The following is a 20,859-nucleotide window of genomic DNA, read 5'->3' as shown; positions in this document are numbered from 1 at the left end:
TCCCCATGGGGAGTCCTTGGGGTGATTTGCTGGGAAGCAGTGGAGAAGAGCTCTGGGCTTATGCAGGACAGTTTTTAAAAAAAATTTTTTTTTTTTTACGTGTATTTATTTTTGAGAAACAGAGTGAGACAAAGCATGAGCGGGGGAGGGGCAGAGAGAGACAGAGACACAGAATTGGAAGCAGGCTCCAGGCTCTGAGCTGTCAGCACAGAGCCCAACGCGGGGCTCGAACCCACGAACTGTGAGATCATGACCTGAGCTAAAGTCGGATGCTCCCAACCAGCTGAGTCACCCAGGCGCCCCTGCATGACATTGTTTAGGTTGGGAGGCTATTATTGAGTCACTGGCAAGGATCAGGAAGGGAAAAACTGTCTCAGGGATTGGGGTCTTTTCTGTGAGTGGGATTCTCAGCAGAGCAAAGGACCTTTTCCAAAGGAAGCGAGACGTTCCCGTTTTCTTATTTCCTGAATGGAGGCAGTGGGCGGTGGGTAATGTAAGCTGTGGTGTAGCCTTTGGCATTTCCAGCCGTGGGATGGATCCACTGTTACGGAAATCTGAATAACCAGAAGGCTAAGAAGGAAAAAACAAATAGCAAACAAAAGACCCTTTTGATCCTTCACCCGAGCTGGTCTCCCTCAACTCCTGCCGTGGCTTCTTCACAGCTCACTTAAAACCTAAAGCCTTGGGGCGCCTGGGTGGCTCAGTCGGCTAAGCATCCGACTTCGGCTCAGGTCATGATCTCCCAGTTCGTGAGTTCAAGCCCCGCGTCGGGCTCTGGGCTGACAGCTCGGAGCCTGGAGCCTGCTTCAAATTCTATGTCTCCCTCTCTCTCTGCTCCTCCCCTGCTCATGCTCGGTCTCTCTCTCCTTCAAAAATAAATAAAAACAATTAAAAAAAAAAAAACCTAAAGCCTTTGCTGGCCCCACAACCATCTCTGACATCACCTCCTCCCACCACCTGCTAGATCATGCAGGTCTGACTGTATTGACCACTCTGCTATTCCTACGCTAGAGGGGAGCATGCTTCTGGCTGTGGGGCATTGCGTGGACTCTTCCGTGTGTCTGGAATCATCTTCTCCAAATAGGCAGGTTATTCCTTTTTGTCACTGAAGTGTCTGCTCGTGTGTCACCACCTCTTCTCTGAAATGACTCCCATCTTCCCCTCCACAAGTACATGCCCCCCCCCCCCAGGAACACAAGCTTCCAGGGAGCTGGTCCCCTGTCTGCCTTCGCTGTTGAACTGTGGAATAATTAAGAGGTCAAGTCAGACTTGGAAAGCTGATCCTGGGAGTTCATTCAAAAGAGGGACTTGCAGAGTTCACGATGGATCAGATCGAATTCAACCTTATCCTGCATACGTGTTGCCCCACAATAGTGGTGTGTGAATTTACCGCAGTGACCTGGGAGATTACAAAGAAAAGTCATTTTGTTTTGGGGAACTTCACCATTTAAAGGATATTTATGGGGGTGCCTGGGTGACTCGGTCTGTTAAGTGTCCGACTCTTGGTTTCGGCTCAGGTTGTGATCTCACGGTTTGTGAGTTCAAGCCCTGCAAGCACTGCGTTCAAGTTCAAGCACTGCATTGACAGCCGTGGAGCCTGCTTGGGATTCTCTCTCTCCCTGCCTCTCCCCTGCTTGCGCTGCCTCTGTCTCTCTCAAAATAAATACACTTAAAAAATTAAGGATATTTATGGTCTTTTCTGCATATTGACCTTTCCTTGGGCTCCAGGGTCATGAGGGCTTCTAACTCCTGCATGTTATTACATGAATACTATTACATGAACATAATACATGTTATTACACTGCTAAATCCAGGCTTTAATTGACCAGATTTCTCTAACCCTGCCTTATGGTAAATGGATTTATTTTAATGTGAGTTTTACTTTCTGCTCTAATTATGAGCGACTTCTCTCACGGAGGAAACGCATACCTTTTTTTTTGTTTTTTCCCTACCTCTTCCGCATCACCTGGGTCCACAGAAAGGCACCTGTCTACCTTTGAAAACGCAATGATGTGAATGGTCCAGAGGAAGCAAAAGGAAGCAGTGCATAACGTACTTTGTAAATATTACAGTGAACTTGAGACAAATGAGATCATTTGTTGAAATTGATGCTTAATGAGTTTCCCTAGAGAAACTTCCTGTAACAGGTGACAGTGGTATTTATCAAACACCCTGTTTAAATCGCTCTTACCTTTTTCTTTTTTAATGAGCATTTTGCGTGTTTCACCTTGTCTAGTTTATGTTCATTACTTGAGCCTTTTTTCCTGAAAGAAGAGACACTGTTCCGAAAATAGTCATTGCCTAAAGGTGAAAAGCAAATTCTTTTCTTAGTATTGTAGTTTGTTTTTTTTTTCAGCAGATTAAAGGATTTGATTGTTCAGGTGCTCTAGAAATGTTTTCTCCATGCTCTTTTGATCATACAGCCTGTGAGCAGATACTTTTCGGCCAGGCACACCCAATATAAGTTTATATATTTGCTTATAAATTATGTACGTGTATTGTGGTACTGATATTGCATGTATTATTGAACACTCACAAAAATAGAAATAAAACGGACCTTGGAGATCCGTCTGGATGGAAGTTCCAGTGTTTTCTTTGCATGCCCCAGGTTGTGCTGGACACTTCCTGGGGTGTGCTCAGTCTACTCTGGCAGATGCCCCTCCCCCCCACCACAGCCTAGAGCACTTCCTGGGGTTTGCAGGACCTCAATAAAAACGCAGCGTGAAAAGATGCCCAAAATCTGCATTAGGGAGGCTAGAAGGAGAATAATTTGCTGAAGATTCTGAAATAAACTCATTGGACCCTTTTTTTTAAAGTTTATTTACTTATTTTGAGAGAGAGAGAGGGAGAGAGAGAGAGAGAGAGAGAGCCAGCATGATCAGGGGAGAGGAAGAGAGATTTATATATAGAGAGAATCCCAATCCACACTGTCAGTGTGGAGCCCGATGTGGGGCCCGATCTCAAGAACCACGAGATGAGGAACATAGTATGTGCTCAGTAAATGTGGCTGTTTATTTGCCCCCACCCCACCACTATGAGCTATTTGCACATGGTCTGACTTTGTGAGGTCCAGGCATATGAAGATGATTCTTCCGGAACTCCAAATAGTGTTTCTGTGAATGGATGTGGATAATGTTGGTTAGATCATGTTAATGGAAGGAAATAGTTTTTCTAACCATATCCAACGCTATCCAATAAAATCCTTGCTTGACTGGTAGATCTTTCTGGAATGAATGTATGCCATAGTTTAAAACTAGTGATGTTTATTTCCCATTATAAGCAACTTTGAATGGGACATCCTATCTAAGCCAGTATGGTCAGTGTGAGGTTGCATTTATTGAAAATGATATTTGTTTCAGGACTTTTAAAAAAAATATTTATTTCTGAGAGAGAAAGAACCCATGTATGCGTGAGCAGGGGAGGGACAGAGGATCCAAAGCGGGCTCTGTGCTGACAGCAGAGAGCCCAGATGTGGGGCTCGAACTCACGAACCATGTGATCATGACTTGAGCTGAAGTCAGATGCTCAACCGACTACGCCACCCAGGCACCTTTATTTCAGAACTTTGAAAAATATTATAATGATGTTACATTATGTCCATTTCTTGTATATGCCAATTAATCTAATTAGGCACATGTTTAATTACTTTTGGGAAACTTATAAATCAGTGTTTTATTTCCTTCCCCTCTATTTATGGTCATACATTTAAAAAAATTATTTTGAGAGAGAAAGAATGCTGTGCATGTATTCAGGGGAAGGCCAGAGAGAGGGGGAGAGAATCTCAAGCAGGCTCCACTCAGTGTGGAGCCCAACGTGGGGCTTGATCTCACAACTGTGAGATCATGATCTGGATGAAATCAAGAGTCAGATGCTTAACTGACTGAGCCACGTAGGCGCCCCTGTGATTATATATTTTATTTTGCCAATATAATCTATATTCTTTTATTCCAAGTAATGTTGCTTATTTTAAAAGTGAAAAAAATAAATTATCCTTAAAAGGCTTTTTAGTTGCAGTCACATAAATAATTACAGTATTATTAAGGACCATTTAGTGAAACTTTGTAATATTCTTATTGTACAATTATCATTAAATGCATTAATCCATGGTACCATTTAACATGCAGTTTTAATTAGTGTGCCTTGTGTGTGTGTGTGTGTGTGTGTGTGTGTTCCTACTCTTTCAGCAACTTTTCACATGAACTGTTCTTTTGGGAGATCACTAGGAAACTGCTGGAATCATGCTGGCTTATCATCACTTATTAAGACCAATGGTCTCTAAACTCACTCTTAATTTTAACTTTAATTGTGAATGCAAATTCAACAATGACGGTAAGATTTATGGAAGTCCTAGCCGCAGTGTTTATGTGTTTGATTTCGTCTACACTTAAAATATTTATTGCTCTTCAAAGCATATTATTATTGGGCCACCCAGGTGGCTCAGTCGGTTAGGGCCTGACTTTGCTCAGGTCATGAGCTCATGGTTTGTGGGTTCGAGCCCTGTGTCGGGCTCTGTGCTGACAGCTCGGAGCCTGGAGCCTGCTTCACATTCTGTGTCTCCCTCTCTCTCTCTGCCCCTTCCCTGCTCATGCTCTGTCTCTCTCTCTCTCAAAAATAAATTTAATTTTTTTTAAAAAATTAAAAAAAAACATATTATTACTTTAGTTGTCAGATGAATTAGGCATATAACTCCTTGATGGAAAAAAAAAATTAGATTATTTCATCTTTATGGTGCAAAATAGACTCTTGACGTAAATCTTTGTGACCAGAACCCTGTTTCTTAAGCAGGGCAGGACCCATGATGCACTTGGATTTCTGGCTGAATTCTGTCTGGACAAAATGCCTATCAAAAGAGGTACAAAATTGATTGCTTTGTCCCCAGTAGTTACGTTTCACGAAGTTAGCAGCAGCACTGAACCCGTGCTGCTAAAGGAAATACGGAGTTAGGTTCCGTGAACGTCCGGTCACCTTTTTGTCAACCTATTAATACATAACTTTGTTTTATGTGCGTTTCTGTTTTTTTTTTTTTTTTTCAATGTTTATTTATTTTTGGGACAGAGAGAGACAGAGCATGAACGGGGGAGGGACAGAGAGAGAGGGAGACACAGAATGGGAAGCAGGCTCCAGGCTCTGAGCCATCAGCCCAGAGCCCGACGCGGGGCTCGAACTCACGGACCGCGAGATCGTGACCTGGCTGAAGTCGGACGCTCAACCGACTGCGCCACCCAGGCGCCCCTGTGCGTTTCTGTTTAAAGGCCCCATATTAAATATATATCCCTGGTTCATTGACATCGAACTCACAACCAGTAGCGAACTGTAGCGTCACAACTGTAACGCTTGAATGAAGCTTATCTAACGTAAGTATTTTCTTCCTAACACACATCACAGCCTTCTTGCACTGAAGGAACATCAGACAGTGCTTCAGCACTGTGTGTGTGTGTGTGTGTGTGTGTGTGGGACTGGGGTGCATTTTAAACAACAAAATTAACACAAAAAAAAACTTAAACTCCAAAAAAAAAGTGACATCGGATCTCGAGAAAGACGTTGGTTGACAGAATGAGAGGTGAAACAAGAAGGCGGAGCATTGCCCTGTCCACCCTCAGCTGGGAATGTGCACACTGGGCCAGTCACGTTTTTTGGCCACTTTGCGCGCGTTCGTGAGTGACCAGAGAAGTGTTGCGGGGGTTGCAGATACATTTTTGGGAGTAGGCTGATTCACAAACGTGGGCTATGTGAACACACGAGGATTGGCCGTTGGTAGAAGAGAGTCATTTCGAGGCCATGTGTGCCTTGAGTTGTCAGTTCAGCAGTTAACCTCTTCCTTCTCAAGAGCTGAATCTGGGGGGGGGGAGTGATGGTGGGGGGGAGCCCCCTACCTGGAAGGGCTGGATCCTCTTACCTGGTGGCAACACCGGGGACCTCTTAGATGTTTCTGAACTCTTTGAGGTCACGGTCCCTGATTCCACTTGCACAACAAATGTGTCTCCTTTGCCGCCTTCCTACGATCCTGCAGTTAGCGTACCCATGCTGCCTCGTGCTCTGAGTGGGGAGACGTTATAAAGAGAGCGATCACTGAGAAAGCACCCTGTGGAGTCGGTTGGCCTGGGTTCAAATCCCAGCTCTCCTCCTTACTGGCTGTCTGTCCTGGGGTAGGCTGTTCAAACTTGTGCGTTATTAACTCATCTATCAGATGGGTATAACACCAATGCCTGCCTTGTCGTGTTAGTAATTGATGAGAAAATACGTATTCAAGGTATGTCAGGTACTCAAGACAGGTTGATGTTAGTCCTCAGATGAGAGCTCTTAATGAGCTATTAATCCACTCAGTTATCCATACTCAACTTTCCTTTCTATTTTCCTCAAGGATGTGATTATGCATCACCAACAAAGACAAAACCAAAAAAACTAAGGAAAAGAATTAAGGTGAAAGACACTCCAGTATGCAAAGGTGATGCCGAGATGATGTAAAAAACAAACCATTAGGTTAGGGAGAGAGAAACTTTCAGGTTGGGCCTGAGTTCTGGCCAGTTGCACAGAAGAAAGGGCTTGAGGGGTGCCTGGCTGGTTCAGTGGGTAGAGCCTATGACCCTTGATCTCCAGAGTGTGAGTTTGACCTCGTGCTGGGTGTGGAGATTTAAAAATATATATAAAATCTTAAAAAATAAAAAAATAAAAAGACCGAGTCTTACTGTTTTTGAGAGAAAAGCAATGGTTCAGGAAGTGCACAGCTGATTTTGGAATGGAGTAATTTTTTACCGGTTCTTCGCGATACACCTTGATATTCACATGCCTGTTCCGCCGATTTGTAACTCGCGTGTACGCATGTGTGTTTCATTCACCCTGGAATCTTGGAGGTTGGGGGTCAACTTCCTGAACTTTAGGTCTTCAGGCCTAACGTCCAGACACTGTCTGTGCTGAGGATATCCTCCTTCTGATGAAGCGATTGCCAAACTGCTTGTTTGCTCTTCCTGTAATCTTATCATGGGCCGCAGAGACACGACTCTAAGTGCAGAGAAAGGCATTGAGTATTGGAGAAAGATAGCGAAAGCTCAAGAGAGACAGATAAAGGAACCGAGTCCAGTGGGGCTTCTACAAGGGGTCACGTAGTCTTGGGGGACATTGTGATGCGGGGCCCTAAAGCCAGAGTCTCCATGCTTTTGGTTCATAACACTTCAAAAAAAAAATTAACATTTATTCATTTTTGAGACAGAGAGAGACAGAGCATGAGAGGGGAAGGGGTGGAGAGAGAGGGAGACACAGAATCTGAAGCAGGCCCCAGGCTCCGAGCCGTCAGCACAGAGCCCGACGCGGGGCTCGGACCCATGAACCGTGAGACCGTGACCTGAGCCAAAGTTGGACTCTCAACCCACTGAGCCACCCAGGCACCCCAGATTATGCCTCTCTTTTAGCAAATAGTTTTAAACACATACCCCATGTATATGCATTTATTTACTTGTAGATTGCATATACTTAGCTCAGAACTACTCTAATGTGTATGTTGTAATTTGCATTAAAAGACATATTGAGGGGTGTCTGGGTGGCTCAGTTGGCTGAGTGTCTAACTCTTGACTTTGGCTCAGGTCATGATCTCGTGGTTCATTGGGATTGAGCCCTGTGTGGGATTTTGTGCTGATGGCATAGAACATGCTTGGGATTCTCTTCTCTTCCCCTCCCCTTCTCTCTCTCTCTCTTTCTCTTAAAATACATAAATAAACATTAAAAAAAGACCTATTATTTACCCAAGGGTTACAGGTATGCTGTTTTGAAGGAGCACATGCATCCCAATGTTTATAGCAGCACTATCAACCATAGCCAAAGTATGGAAAGAGCTGAAATGTCCATTGGTGGATGAATGGATAACGAGGATGTACATCATACATACATACATACACATGCATACACATACACACAATGGAATATTACTCAGCGATCAAAAAGAATGAAATCTTGCCATTTGCAACTACGTGGATGGAACTAGAGGGTATCATGCTAAGCGAAATTAGAGAAAGACAAATATCATGACTTCACTCATATGAGGACTTTAAGATACAAAACAGATGAACATCAGGGAAGGGAAGCAAAAATAACATAAAAACCGGGACGGGGAAAACATAAGAGACTCTTAAATATGGAGAACAAACAGAGGGTTGCTGGAGGGGTTGTGGGAGGGGGGATGGGCTAAGTGGGTAAGGGACATTAAGGAATCTATTCCTGAAATCATTGTTGCCCTATATGCTAACTAACTTGGATGTAAATTAAAATAAATACATACATACATAGATACATACCTATCGTAAATGAAGGATCATTGTCCTAAAAGTAGATTGTGGTGATGGCTGTACAACTCAGAAAGTTTACTAAATATTATTCAATTTACACACATACAGTGGGTAAATTTTATTGTATATAAATTATGCCTTTAAAAGTCGTTTAAGAAGGGAAAGATGAGATGAAGATGAAATTAGCAGCATCTAAACATTTAGAACCTATTATAAGTATAAAAAAGCTTTTATTCTCACCCAACTGATTAGCAATTAAATGCTCATTTTTACAAACAGCAATATGATGAAACGTATCATTATTAACAGTTTTAACCACTTCATGGGGTGATTTTTACAAAAAGCTCATTCTTGGAGTGTAATTGGCTGCTCTTTAATACTTTTCCCTGTGCTTCATCATTAGCTTTATCTTTAGCCCTGGGGCACCTGGGTGGCACCGTTGGTTAAGCGGCCAGCTCTTGATTACGGCTCAGGTCATGATCTCATGGATCATGGGTTCGAGCCCTGCATTGGGCTCTGTGCTGTCGGGGTGGAGCCTACTTGGGATTCTCTCTCTCTATTTGCCTCTCTTGGCCCCTCTCCCCTTGCTCTCCCTCTCTCTCTCTCTCTCTCTCTCTCTCTCTCTCTCTCTCTCAAAGTAAATAAAAAGGATTATCTTCAGTCCATAGTTTCTTTGCAAGGATCTTTTTCAGTAACGAGGTAATAGAGATATAAATCTATATGCACACATGTGGACACACACTTTACAGTCTCTCAAGAGCTCACTGGATGATCCTGGAGCACGTGACCTGCGATCCATCTATACAGTGAAACCTACATTTTTCCCTCTGAGCAGCTCTGAATGGCTTGTGATTAGCTGATCTATGGATTAGGTTTCTTCCTGGCTTTATGTTTCTTCATTAGCACCTTTCACAGTGGGGATTGCCTGCGTATGTGTTTAAATATGTGCTTTTGGTATTATGGTTTCTTACCTGTCTCCCCTAGGATTTGTGCTGTCCGATGGCAGGGACATTGTTTTGTTCACTGTGGCATCCCCAGCACATTGACTGATTCTTGGCACGGATTCTTGGCTCAGTAAATATTGTCAAACAGGTATATTGATCTATGTGCTAAATTTTAGCGACAATTTTTCTCACTTTTAAAGTTAAGATCAATATATGTGGAAGTTCTGTTATTCAGTCCCTGCCTACATGGAGGTACGCATACCCCACTGCCTGGAGGTGGGCGGAATGAGAACTGCAGAGAAGGATTTGGAAAGTGTGGAGGCAAGCTGGTAGAGAATGCGTTTCGCCGCAAGAGACCAGATTCCCTCCTTTGGCATCTGACATTTGGGATAGAGCCGCCTTGCCTGTCTTCCCTTAAAAAAGGATAGGAATGAAGTAATTTAATTGGAAAACAAAACAGGGAAGTGTAATACATCTCCAGCACAGTGGAAGGAAGGCATCTTGGAAATAGAGTGCAAAAGCAGTTGCTGGTGATGTTTCAGGGATTTGTAAGATTTGAAGGGTTGCATTGTGACATGGGACTTTTCCACAGGGGCGGGGCTCACAAGGACCAGGAAGTCCTCAGGTGAATTGCATCATTTTGGTTTGTTTTGAATAACTGCTTTGTAACTTGATTGAAATCCAGTTGGTTCAGTTATTTTTTTTTTCCTAAGATCAGGTTTCCTTTTTTTTTTTAATGTTTATTTATTTGAGAGAGAGAGAGAGCTTATGAGCAGAGGAGGGGCAGAGAGAGAGGAAGAGAGAGAGAATCCCAAGCAGGCTCCACACTGTCAATACAGAACCCCACGTGGGGCTCCATCTCACAAACCATGAGATCATGACCTGAGCCAAAATCAAGAGTCAGACGCTTAATGGACTGAGCCACCCAGGAGCCCCCAAGATCAGGTTTCTTGAGTTATTTTTTACGTTCCGTAGAATTTATCTTGTGGGTATATAGTTGTCTGAATTTGAGACATAGACACGTAACCACCACCATAATCATGATATAGAAGGATTCTTTAAAAAAAATTTTATTGTTAGCATTTATTTACTTTTGAGAGAGAGAGAGCTTGAACTGGGGAGGGGCAGGAAGAGAGGGGGACACAGAATCCGAAGCAGGCTCCGGGCTCTGAGCTGTCAGCACAGAGCCCGACGTGGGGCTCGAACTCACAAACCACGAGATCGTGACCTGAGCTGAAGTTGGACGCCTAACCGACCAAGCCACCCAGGCGCCCCTGCCGGCAATTATCCAGGAGCGTTCCAGTTGCTCCAAATCTTCGCCGGCACTTTGTGTTGTCAGCTTTTTCGTTTGCATATTTGTTTTTTGTCATTCCAGAGGAGCTCTGGTTTAGTTTGAGTGTGACGGGATGGATGTGGTCTTAATTTTAGTTTGCTGTCATTATTCTTTTCCTTGCGGGGGCCTCCCCGCCTTGCCTTTTCCCTTCACTGGCTCCATTTGTGTAGACAGTAGGGTTGAGACCTCATTAAATAGTCACCAGTTTTTTTTTTTTTTTTTTTTTTTAATTTATTTTTGGGACAGAGAGAGACAGAGCATGAACGGGGGAGGGGCAGAGAGAGAGGGAGACACAGAATCGGAAACAGGCTCCAGGCTCCGAGCCATCAGCCCAGAGCCTGACGCGGGGCTCGAACTCACGGACCGCGAGATCGTGACCTGGCTGAAGCGGGATGCTTAACCGACTGCGCCACCCAGGCGCCCCTAGTCACCAGTTTTACATCTGCCTCTTCATAGGGTGTGTTATCTTGCTTTGCTCTTCCCTGACTTCTTATCATTAGGTTGTAAACTTCTGGCAGGCAGGTTGATGCGAAGCTGATAAGAACCAGTAGACATGCACGTAGCACTTCTATATTGATTTTTAGAGTCAACCCTGAAAAAAATCATTTTATTTTTAAACCCTCCTCTGTTTATATCTTAAAATTTCTTTTAATGCTTATTTTTGAAAGGAGAGAAAGAGAGACAGACAGACAGAGTACAAGTGGGGGAGGGCCTGAGAGACAGAAAGACACGGAATTTGAAGCAGGCTCCAGGCTGAGCTGTCAGCCCAGAGGCCCGACGCGGGGCTCGATCCACGAACCCTGCGATCATGACCTGAGCCGGGGTTGGATGCTTAACTCACTGAGACACCCCAGGCGCCCCTATATCTTTTTATATATAAGATGTTACTGGTGGGTTTTTTTTTTTTTTTTTAGGACTTCAGAGAAACATTTGCCAGATTTCCAGTTCTGAACTGAGGCTCAAATTTATTATTAATATTATTGTTTCAGTTAATAGTATAAGGACTTTGTAATTGCTCTGTCTCTAATAGTGGGTCTTCTTCCCTGAGGATCAAGTACTATTTTGAAAGCGCCCATCGAAATGTCTTCTATTGAAGCATTTGGGCTTGGTTGGGCTTGATTTCAAATTCTGCCAATATTCAAGCTCCCTTCAAATTCAGCTGTAAGCATAATGAATGTTTTGGACACATAATAATATAGATTTATCCCCGCAACTTTGGTTGTCTGAGTCACATCGTTTCACTGCATTAGGAAGATTTAGGCCTGGTTTCAAATCCTGCTGATGTTCAAGCTCTGATCACATTCATTTGTGAGCATAATTAATATCTTCGATAATAACATGGATTTATCTCTACAACTTGGAGGACCGTGAGTCATAGCTTTTTCAATGGCTGCCTTAGGAAGACTTATTGAAACCCGATGTCTCAGCATTAATTTTCAGTGTTTATGTAAGCAATAGCATAGGGATATAGCAGCTCGAAAAGGATGGAATTGATCAGACTCACGCATATGTGATTATGCATCGCTGTAGACAATTTCCTAGTAGTTTTCACTAATTTTTCCTTTAAACACATTTTAATATACATAGGAAGACAGGTTTCTCACCTGAGTATTTTGCACAGAGCGTGTTATAACCCCAGATCCACAGACAATTGTTTTATTACTCCAGTGTCTCTCAAGCCCAACTCCGTACCTCAAGAAGATCATATTCTCTGGCCTGGACGATTGTGTTCTGTGATATTTGACAGTAATATTGTTTCAGAATTTGAAATAGAGGAGGATGTTTATAACAAGTGGTTTCAACAGAGAAAATAGCCCACCTTTATTATAATTTTTTTTAATGTGTATTTGAGAAAGAGAGGCAGAGAGTGGGATACAGAGAATCTCAAGCGGGCTCCGCGCTGTCAGCACAGAGCTCGATGCAGGGCTTGATCCCGTGAACTGTGAGATCATGACCTGAGCCGAAATCAAGAGTTAAATGCTCAACCAACTGAGCCACCCAGGTGCCACGAAAATAGTCCAACTTTAAAATGTTTTATTCATCCACACGTCTTTTTTTTTTTTTTTTTTTTAAGTTTTTAACGCATCCATCCGTCTTACGGGTTTTGTTGCACTTGCTGGTTTTCAGGTAGCAGGATAGCAAAGGCAGGGGCTGCACAGTGTTTCTAGCTGGTGGCAGTGGTGTTCCTGTTGGAGACTTTTGAAAACGTGTCTGATGTTTTTGAGGGTCACAATGGCAAAGGGCATTGGTGGCATCTGGGAGGTGGAGGCTGGATTGATAACTGTCCTACAACGCACAGGACAGTCCCATACAACAAGGAACTGTTGTACTCCAAAGGCCAGTCATGCCTCCAGTTGAGGAACGCTGAGATCCATCTGGGTTTCAATTCACAGCTCTGTGAACCCGAACATGTTGCGTTTTCCTCATCTGTAAAGTTGGGGTGAAAATACATATTTGCGAGGTCATCGTGAACATTGCTGATGATGTATGCAAATCAGTGAATACAGGGCCAGATGTGTGGTGGGAGCTCATAAAGAATGATTGGCACACTTTTTACCACCCCCCCACCCCAGTGGCTTCTCAACCCACTCAGTAAAACCCACAGTGGCACCCAAGGACCTGGGTGTCCTCACAGTGGCACCCAAGGACCTGCCTGATCTGACTTCCTGCTTCCCTCTGAACTCATTTCCTAACAGTGTCGCCCCTCCTGTGCTCTAGTCACACTGTCTGCCTTCCTGCTTCTCAGTCTCCCTGAGACATTTGCCCTACTCTTGACCTTCTGTACTTGATCTGTCTTCTGTGTGGAAGGTGCTTCCCCTGAGAGCATGCACTTGGCTGCCCGTCTCATGTCTTTCATTTCCTGCTCACCACGTCCAATGGGGGCTTTCCTGGTGCGTGACACAAACATGGCAGCCGGGCTGTCTGCAGCTACCCCTTCCCGTCCGTTCTTGTCCTTTCCCCTTGCCGTCACCCAACACGTCACATACGCTTTGGCCTGCCGTCTGTCTCTTCCAAGTAAAACAGAAGTTTCTCGAAAGCAAAGACTCCCATTTTGTCACGGATATATCCCCAGGTGACTGTAACACCACCTAGTGCCTCGGTGCCACCAAATATTTATTGACTAAACGACTTATAAAAATAGCAAAGGAAAAGAGTATGTTGGAGTTGGTAATGCCCTGTGTATACATCTGCTGTTTGTGTTTACAACAGTTATATTTTCTACTAGTTCAGTGGTTTTTAATCCAGATGATGGGATTGATTGTTTACTGGAATCACCCTACCTAAACAATTTTGACGGACGTTACAAGAGATAACGGACATCAGGTTGTCTACGAATCCGATTTCTCTATTCTCCTCCGTCACTTTGAATTGAGGAAAGCATGAAATTTTTATTTTTATATAAGATGGGCTTCAGAGCATAATGATATGCTTTTCTTTGAGCAGATATTTTTAAATTGGTTGCAGATCTATAGAAGTCACCGATAAAGTTGTCCGTAGCGTATTAGAATTATCGAGCTGTCTTCTTGGGGGAGGTTTAATTGTTCTTTGGAGAGACAAGAGGGGTTTGCTGCTTCTGTTGACGTAGGCTTGGCTTGGGCCTGGGGAATGCTTTGAAAAGTTATATTATAAAAGAAACTACTGGCTCGGTATTTTACAAGTGGGGGAATGATAAACTGTGCGTGGTGTTGATTTAAAAGGTAAATATTTGCGTGTGAAAGTTTCTTCTTGCTTTTGACAGGTACAGCCATATTTCTGAAAGACTGTGCTGTGCTGTGTATTCTGAAAAATTTATATTGATTTGGTGGCTGATGGGTATACACAATTTATTAAACATGCTCTCTTTCAGTCCAGAAATGGCGTAGAAAGATATGTGTAAGCCTTCCTCTGTTCTAAATTACTATCTGTCTTTAGGCTTACCTTTCAGTCACATTTTCTACTCCAAATTTTTTTTCAATGTTTATTTATTTTTGAGAGAGAGAGAGAGAGAGAGAGAGAGAGAGAGAGAGAGAGAGAGAGAATCCAAAGCAGGCTGCAGCCTCTGACCTGTCAGCACAGAGCCCAACGCGGGGCTCGAACCCACGAACTGCGAGATCATGACCTGAGACAAAGTCAGAAGCTTAACTGACTCAGTCACCCAGGTGCCCCCACATTTTCTATCCTGAGATGGCTTCTACAATGTGTAGTTTACTCAGGTGGATTACGATTTTAACTGGACATTAATATCTTCCCCTAATTCTCTCCCTCTGCCAGTACTGTCCTAAAGATAACTTCCGGCATTCTGCTTCTGCAGGTAATTTTAAACCCTTAAATGTGATAGTGCTGTTACGCGGCACATTTGAGGTTTGGCAGTTGTTTTGTTATGTAGGTCCTGCATAAGAGATCAGCGTGTGTGGTTTAATGTGAGGCCATCAAGCTCAAGTGCATGAAGAAGTGAATTACTTTCTCTTATGCTTGGTGTGTATTATTCAGACTGTGCACTTGTTTCATGGGCAGTGCTTGATTTTTCACAATTCAGGTCTGTGGCTCCACGGCAGAGAAGAAATATTCTGGTAAGGGAATCGAGAAAATTGTGTGTGTGTGCGTGCCTGCACACACATGCACTGGCAGGTGGTGGGCAGCGGTTTTGTCAAGAGGTGATTGTTGATTGAACATTGTAGTGAGAGAAGCACGTACTTTTAGCCAAGAGTATTCTATCCATCCATCTCTAACCATGATCAAGTGTCCTCAGCTTGACCCACATCCTAGGCCCTTCAGCCTAATTTTATGAAAGTCATTTCATCTGTTGCCTTTGGCTTTTCCTTTCCTACCCTCTTTGGAACCTTCCCCACTCGGGCTTTCTTTCCCCTCATGCCCCCATGAGTCATACCGAGATTACCGGTAATCTCCATTGCGCCACATGGAGGCTTGTCAGGACTGGTGTTATCTCATCTGCAAGCGGCTCTTGATGCTCCGGACCACTTCCTCTGTACAACACCCTTCCTTTGTCTTCTCTGTTTTAGTTTCTAGTTGTCATAAGGTGACACCACACTTTTTTTCATCCTCTCTGGCTGTATCGTTTTAGTGTCCTTGGCAAGTTTGTCCTGCTCAAACACTGCTTGGTGCTGGAGTTCCTTAAGGCTCATCCTGTCTTTCCATCTCATGCGCTTCATGGCAAGCCCATCCATCACCAGGCCTGCAGTCACCATCTGAATGCCGGTCTCCCCAGACTCTGTCTCTAGACCCGATCTCTCAGCTCTGTAGTCATGTATTTCACTGCCAATATGGCTTCTCCGGGTGAACTTGTGAAACACAGAGAAACCAAGTCTGAGCCCCCAAACCTGCACTTGGGAGTGAATGGCCTAGGGTTTTTTAATTGGACTGGACTCAGTCCGGATTTCCCCTCCCTCTCATTCCTTTTGTTGAGTCCCATCAACTCCGTGTCATCACTGTTGCTCAGTCCCTCCCCTCTTTACTGAGACAACAAGGAGACAGAAGAATCAGAAGAACATTGATCTAAAGAACATTGATCTAAGCAACGCAGTCAACCAGTTTCAACCAACTGACATATATAGAACCCAAGAACTGCAGAATTGACCATAAGTTGGGCCATAAAGGAAGCCTCCATTTGCAAAGGATTGAAAAGATATGGATTCTTCTTTTGGACTTAAATCTTAGGAAGTAAGCCAGAAATCAATAACATGAAGATAACCAAACAATCCCAATTCTTTTTCAGAATTAAGCACTATACCTCTAAAACCTCCCTATGTATCATGCAGATGAACTTAAGGTGGAAGTGAGTATTTTGAATAAATGGCCAGGAAGATACGACCTATCAAAACTCATTTGATGCAGCTCACTCAGTGCATAGAGGGAAATTTGTAGCATTCAATGCATTAATAGAGAGAATAGTATAGCCTAAAAATTGGTATCTAATTTTCTATGTCAAGAATTAAAAAAAAGAAAAGCAAATCAAACCAAAAAGGTATAGAAAAAATCCATGGGTAAAAATAAGAACAGGACCCAATAAATAAAATCAACAAAGAAAAGTAAGCTTTAGAAAAGTGAGTAAGCCATTTGATACGGATCAGGTAAAACAGTGTTGGATATATTACCAACATCCTGTTACCTATTGAATTGGAAGCTCTGAAAAATATTTTAGAGAAAGGAAAAGAAAATATTTTAGAAAAGACAAAACAAAATTGTCATTATCTGATCTTTTTAGAAAAAATTTTTACTGTTTAGTTTTGAGAGAGACAGAGAGAGAGAGAGTGGGGGAGAGCACATGAGCGGGAGAGGGGAAGAGAGGCAGAAACACAGAATCCGAAGCAGGCTCCAGGCTCTGAGCCATCAGCACAGACCCCGACGTAGGGCTCAAACTCGTGAACAGCAAGATCCTGACCCGAGCTAAAGTTGGATGCTTAACTAACTGAGCCACCCAGGTGCCCCGAAATTGTCATCGTTTGAAAATAATTTAATAGTCTACATTGAAAACCAGAATTAATTGTCATTTACAGACAAATTTTAGCGTTAATACATGACCTCAACAAGATGGTAGGAATTAGAATCCATGTATAGAAGTCACTTGTTTCCCTCTGTGCACAAATGTTTACAATAACTTTATTCATAATTGCCAAAACTTTGAAGCAACCAAAATGCCCTTCAACGGGCAAATGGATAAATAAACTGTGGTACATCCATACCATGGAATGCTATTTAGTAAAAATAAATGAGCTGTCTATTAAGCCACAAACAGGCATGGAGGAGATGTAAATAAATATTACTAAGTGAAAAAGTAAAAAGTGTGAAAAGTCTGTGTGATGTGTGTTTCCAACTATATGACATTCTGGAAAAGGCAAAACTGTAGAGATCGCAAAAAGATCAGTATTTGCCAGGGATTCAGCGAGAAGGGAGGGGGGGTTTGAGTAGGAGGAGCAGAGGAAGATTTTAAAGCAGCAAAACTCTTCTGTATGATCCTGTAATGGTGGAATCATGGCAGTATACATTTGTCCAACCTCAGAAATGCACAATACAAAGGGTGAGCCCCAGGGTAAATTGTGGACGTTAGTTAATAATAAGGCATCAATAACCCTTCATCACTTGTAACAAATATGGCACCTAATTGTAACAAATAGACCACATTAATGATAGATGGCAAGCTCAGAAAAATTGTGTGTGTGGGCAGGATGAGGGGACATATGGGAACTGTCACACTTTTGTGCAGTTATTCTATATAATACAACTCTAGGGGCGCCTGGGTGGCTTGGTCGGTTAAGCGTCCGACTTCAGCTCAGGTGATGATCTCACGGTCCATGAGTTCGAGCCCCGCGTCAGGCTCTGTGCTGACAGCTCAGAGCCTGGCGCCTGTTCCAGATTCTGTGTCTCCCTCTCTCTCTGCCCCTCCCCTGTTAATGCTCTGTCTCTGTCTCAAAAATAAATAAACATTAAAAAAAAAATACTACTCTAAACAAGCTTATTACAAAAAAGAAAAAAGACATAGAAGGTAGCCATATTCATGACTAGGAAGATAATATCTTGAGGCAGTCCTCAGATTAATTTGTAAAGCAACTGCCAACCAAAATGTTCACCACTTTTATTTTGGGAGTGGGGGTATTAGAGAAATAAATGGGTCTAAAATTTACATGGAAGAGCAGAGAAAAAAGAAACCAATCTGAAGAACCATGGCAGGGTGTGCCTTACCCAGCTAGAAATCAAGAGTTGCTACAAACCTATCTTAATTAATGATGTGATATGGGCACAGGTATCAATAACCAGGTACAGACGTTATATATGGAAATTATACTTGATAGAGATGGCCTTGTACATCATTGGGAGGTAGGGTTGGTCTTTTTTTTTAAACATTTTTTTTAGTGTCTATTTTTGAGAGAGACAGAGTGTGAGCGGGGGATGGGCAGAGAGAGAGCGGGAGGCACAGAATTGGAAGCCGGCTCCAGGCTCTGAGCTGTCAGCAAAGAGCCCGATGCAGGGCTCGAACTCACGGACCGTGAGATTATGACCTGAGCCAAAGTTTGCCACCCAACCGACTGAGCCACCCAGGTGCCCCAGTCTTTTTTTTTTTTTTCTTTTAATGTTTGTATTTATTTTGAGAGACAGTGCAAATGGGGGAGGGGCAGAGAGAGAGAGAGAGAGAGAGAGAGAGAGAGAGAATCCCAAGCAGGCTCCATGCTCAGTGCTCAGCGCAGAGCTGAACACAAGGCTTGATCTCATGACCCATGAAATCATGATCAAGAATCAGATGCCCAACTGATGGAGCCACCCAGGTACCACCGGGAGGGAGGGTAGGTCTTACTAATCTAAAGGTTCTTTGAACTTTGATTATGTACGTACATAAAAAATAGTCTCTCTCCCCCATCCTAAACCATAAGTAAACAATGTAGGATAGGGCAAATGACCATGAAAAGCAAAACTTCAGAGCTTTATCAAGAAAAGATATGAAAATATATTTGTGATCCTGAGGATTTAGAAACCACAGCTGCCACACTCGTGCCATGCACACAAACACAACATGCCAAGAAAAATATTGATAAATTCAACTCATCAAATGTTTTTCAAATGTGAATCTTGGCACCACATACACATTTTTAAGAACTACATTTTGGGTGGAGAGTTTTGCAGCCGAAAGTAGCAAGAAAGCATTATTATAAAAAGGAATTATTTTATGTTTATTTATTTATTTTGAGAGAGAGAGGCAAGCATGAGCCTGGGAGGGGCTGAGAGAGAGGAAGAGAGAATCTCAGGCAGGCTCTGTGCTCTGTGCTGAGCCCCATGTGGGGCTCAAACTCACAAACCGTGGGATCATGACTTGAGTCGAAATCAAGAGTCAGTTGCTTAACCGACTAAACCACCCAGATGCCCTGGGTGTCAACATTTTGAAAGTACGGTTCCAAATAAGAAAAAAGAAAGCCATCAACCCAATAATGGGTCGCCTTTCACAATTTCAGATTGGCAAATACTAAAAAAAAAAAAAATCTTGTAGTGGTAGGTGCAGGCAAAGACATTGCATGGTAGAAACTGATTGGCTGCTGTTGGGCATATTAATTAATATATCTACTTTGGAAAACGGTTTGGCAATACCTACGTAGTCAAGTTTCGGATACACATACCCCACAAGTCAACACTTCAACTCTGAGATAAGGTGTTTCTCAGTGAGGCCTTCTTGGTAATTTGGGCAGGACAAGTCTGTCTTGTTATCTTTCATAACCCTGATCTGCGCCCACTATGTGTGGGTTATGCCTCCTACCATGGCCGTGAAAACAACCACTTCTAGTGGGGGCAGTCCAGAGCTGATTGAAAAACCCTGGGAGAGGGGCGCCTGGGTGGCTCAGTCAGTTGGGCATCCGACTTTGGCTCAGGTCATGATCTCGCGGTTCATGGGTTCAAGCCCCACATCGGGCTCTGTGCTGACAGCTCAGAGCCTGGAGCCTGCTTCGGGTTCTGTCTCTCCCTCTCTCTCTGCCCCTTCCCTGCTCGTGCTCTGTCTCTGTCTTCCAAAGTAAATAAACATTAAAAACATTAAAAAAAAAAAAAAAAGAAAGAAAAACCCTGGGAGAAACTAACATAAACCCCAGAAGACAAGTCTAAGAATATTCTTTAAAGTCTGTTTAATTCTGTTTTTAATAATAAAATAGAGTGAGCATCTTAAGTAGCCAGAAAAATTAATAAATTACAACATCCTCTAAAAACAGAATATTAGGGATGCCTGGGTGGCTCAGTTGGTTAAGCATCCGACTTTAGCTCAGGTATGATCTCGCGATTTGTGGGTTCGAGCCCCAGTTTGGGCTCTGTGCTGACAGCTCAGAGCCTGGAGCCTGCTTTGGATTCTGTGTCTCCCTCTTTCTCTGCCCCTCCTCCCCTCACACTCTGTCTCTCTCAAAAATAAATAAACATTAAAAAATAAATAAATAAATAAAAACAGAATTATATGCTTCTTAAAATGACTTTAACAAAGCTACATTTATCATTGCGGATACAGTTCCTGAAGGTAACGTTGATTGAAAAGCATGGAACAATATACTACTTACATAAAATGTATAATCAGTAAAGTTTATGACCATGATAAATAGTATTATGTTTATCCGTGAACGTTATGGAACAAAATATATGGAAACAATAAATACAGTTTTCAACTACTGATTACTTCCAGCAGGGCATGATGGGAAAGTCACACACAAAATGTACTTAAATTTTTATTCCATAAGGTATGTCACTAGTACGTGCATGATCTACACTTTTCTATACACCACTGAAGAAATCTAAGTATAAAGAACAGCAACGAGAATGGATATGGGAATACATAACTAAGGCTGAA

General features: G+C 42.9%; 1 protein-coding gene across 6 annotated transcripts in view; it reads left to right on the top strand.

The window, feature by feature from the left end:
- The window catches only part of MCTP2 (multiple C2 and transmembrane domain containing 2), a 247,840-nt gene that overhangs the window by 21,812 nt on the left and 205,169 nt on the right, over positions 1 to 20,859 (top strand). For 4 of the 6 annotated variants that reach the window (XM_086711462.1, XM_086711460.1, XM_086711459.1 and 1 more), the window contains exons 2-3: positions 1,979 to 2,052; positions 4,786 to 4,852. The exons of 1 other annotated variant lie outside the window; for it this stretch is intronic. In XM_086711462.1, the coding sequence (XP_086567588.1) occupies positions 2,017 to 2,052; positions 4,786 to 4,852 (103 nt within the window). In that variant the 5' untranslated portion in view covers positions 1,979 to 2,016. Of the gene's footprint in view, positions 1 to 1,978; positions 2,053 to 4,785; positions 4,853 to 20,859 lie in introns of those variants that run through there. One more of the 6 variants, XM_086711464.1, reaches the window with a different exon arrangement.

The sequence above is a fragment of the Puma concolor genome, chromosome B3 (assembly GCF_028749965.1).
Source record: "Puma concolor isolate L17-30 chromosome B3, mPumCon1.1.hap2, whole genome shotgun sequence".
NCBI lineage: Eukaryota > Metazoa > Chordata > Mammalia > Carnivora > Felidae > Puma > Puma concolor.
Note: the sequence above shows the minus strand (reverse complement) of the source record. Positions and strands in the feature narration are given on the sequence as shown.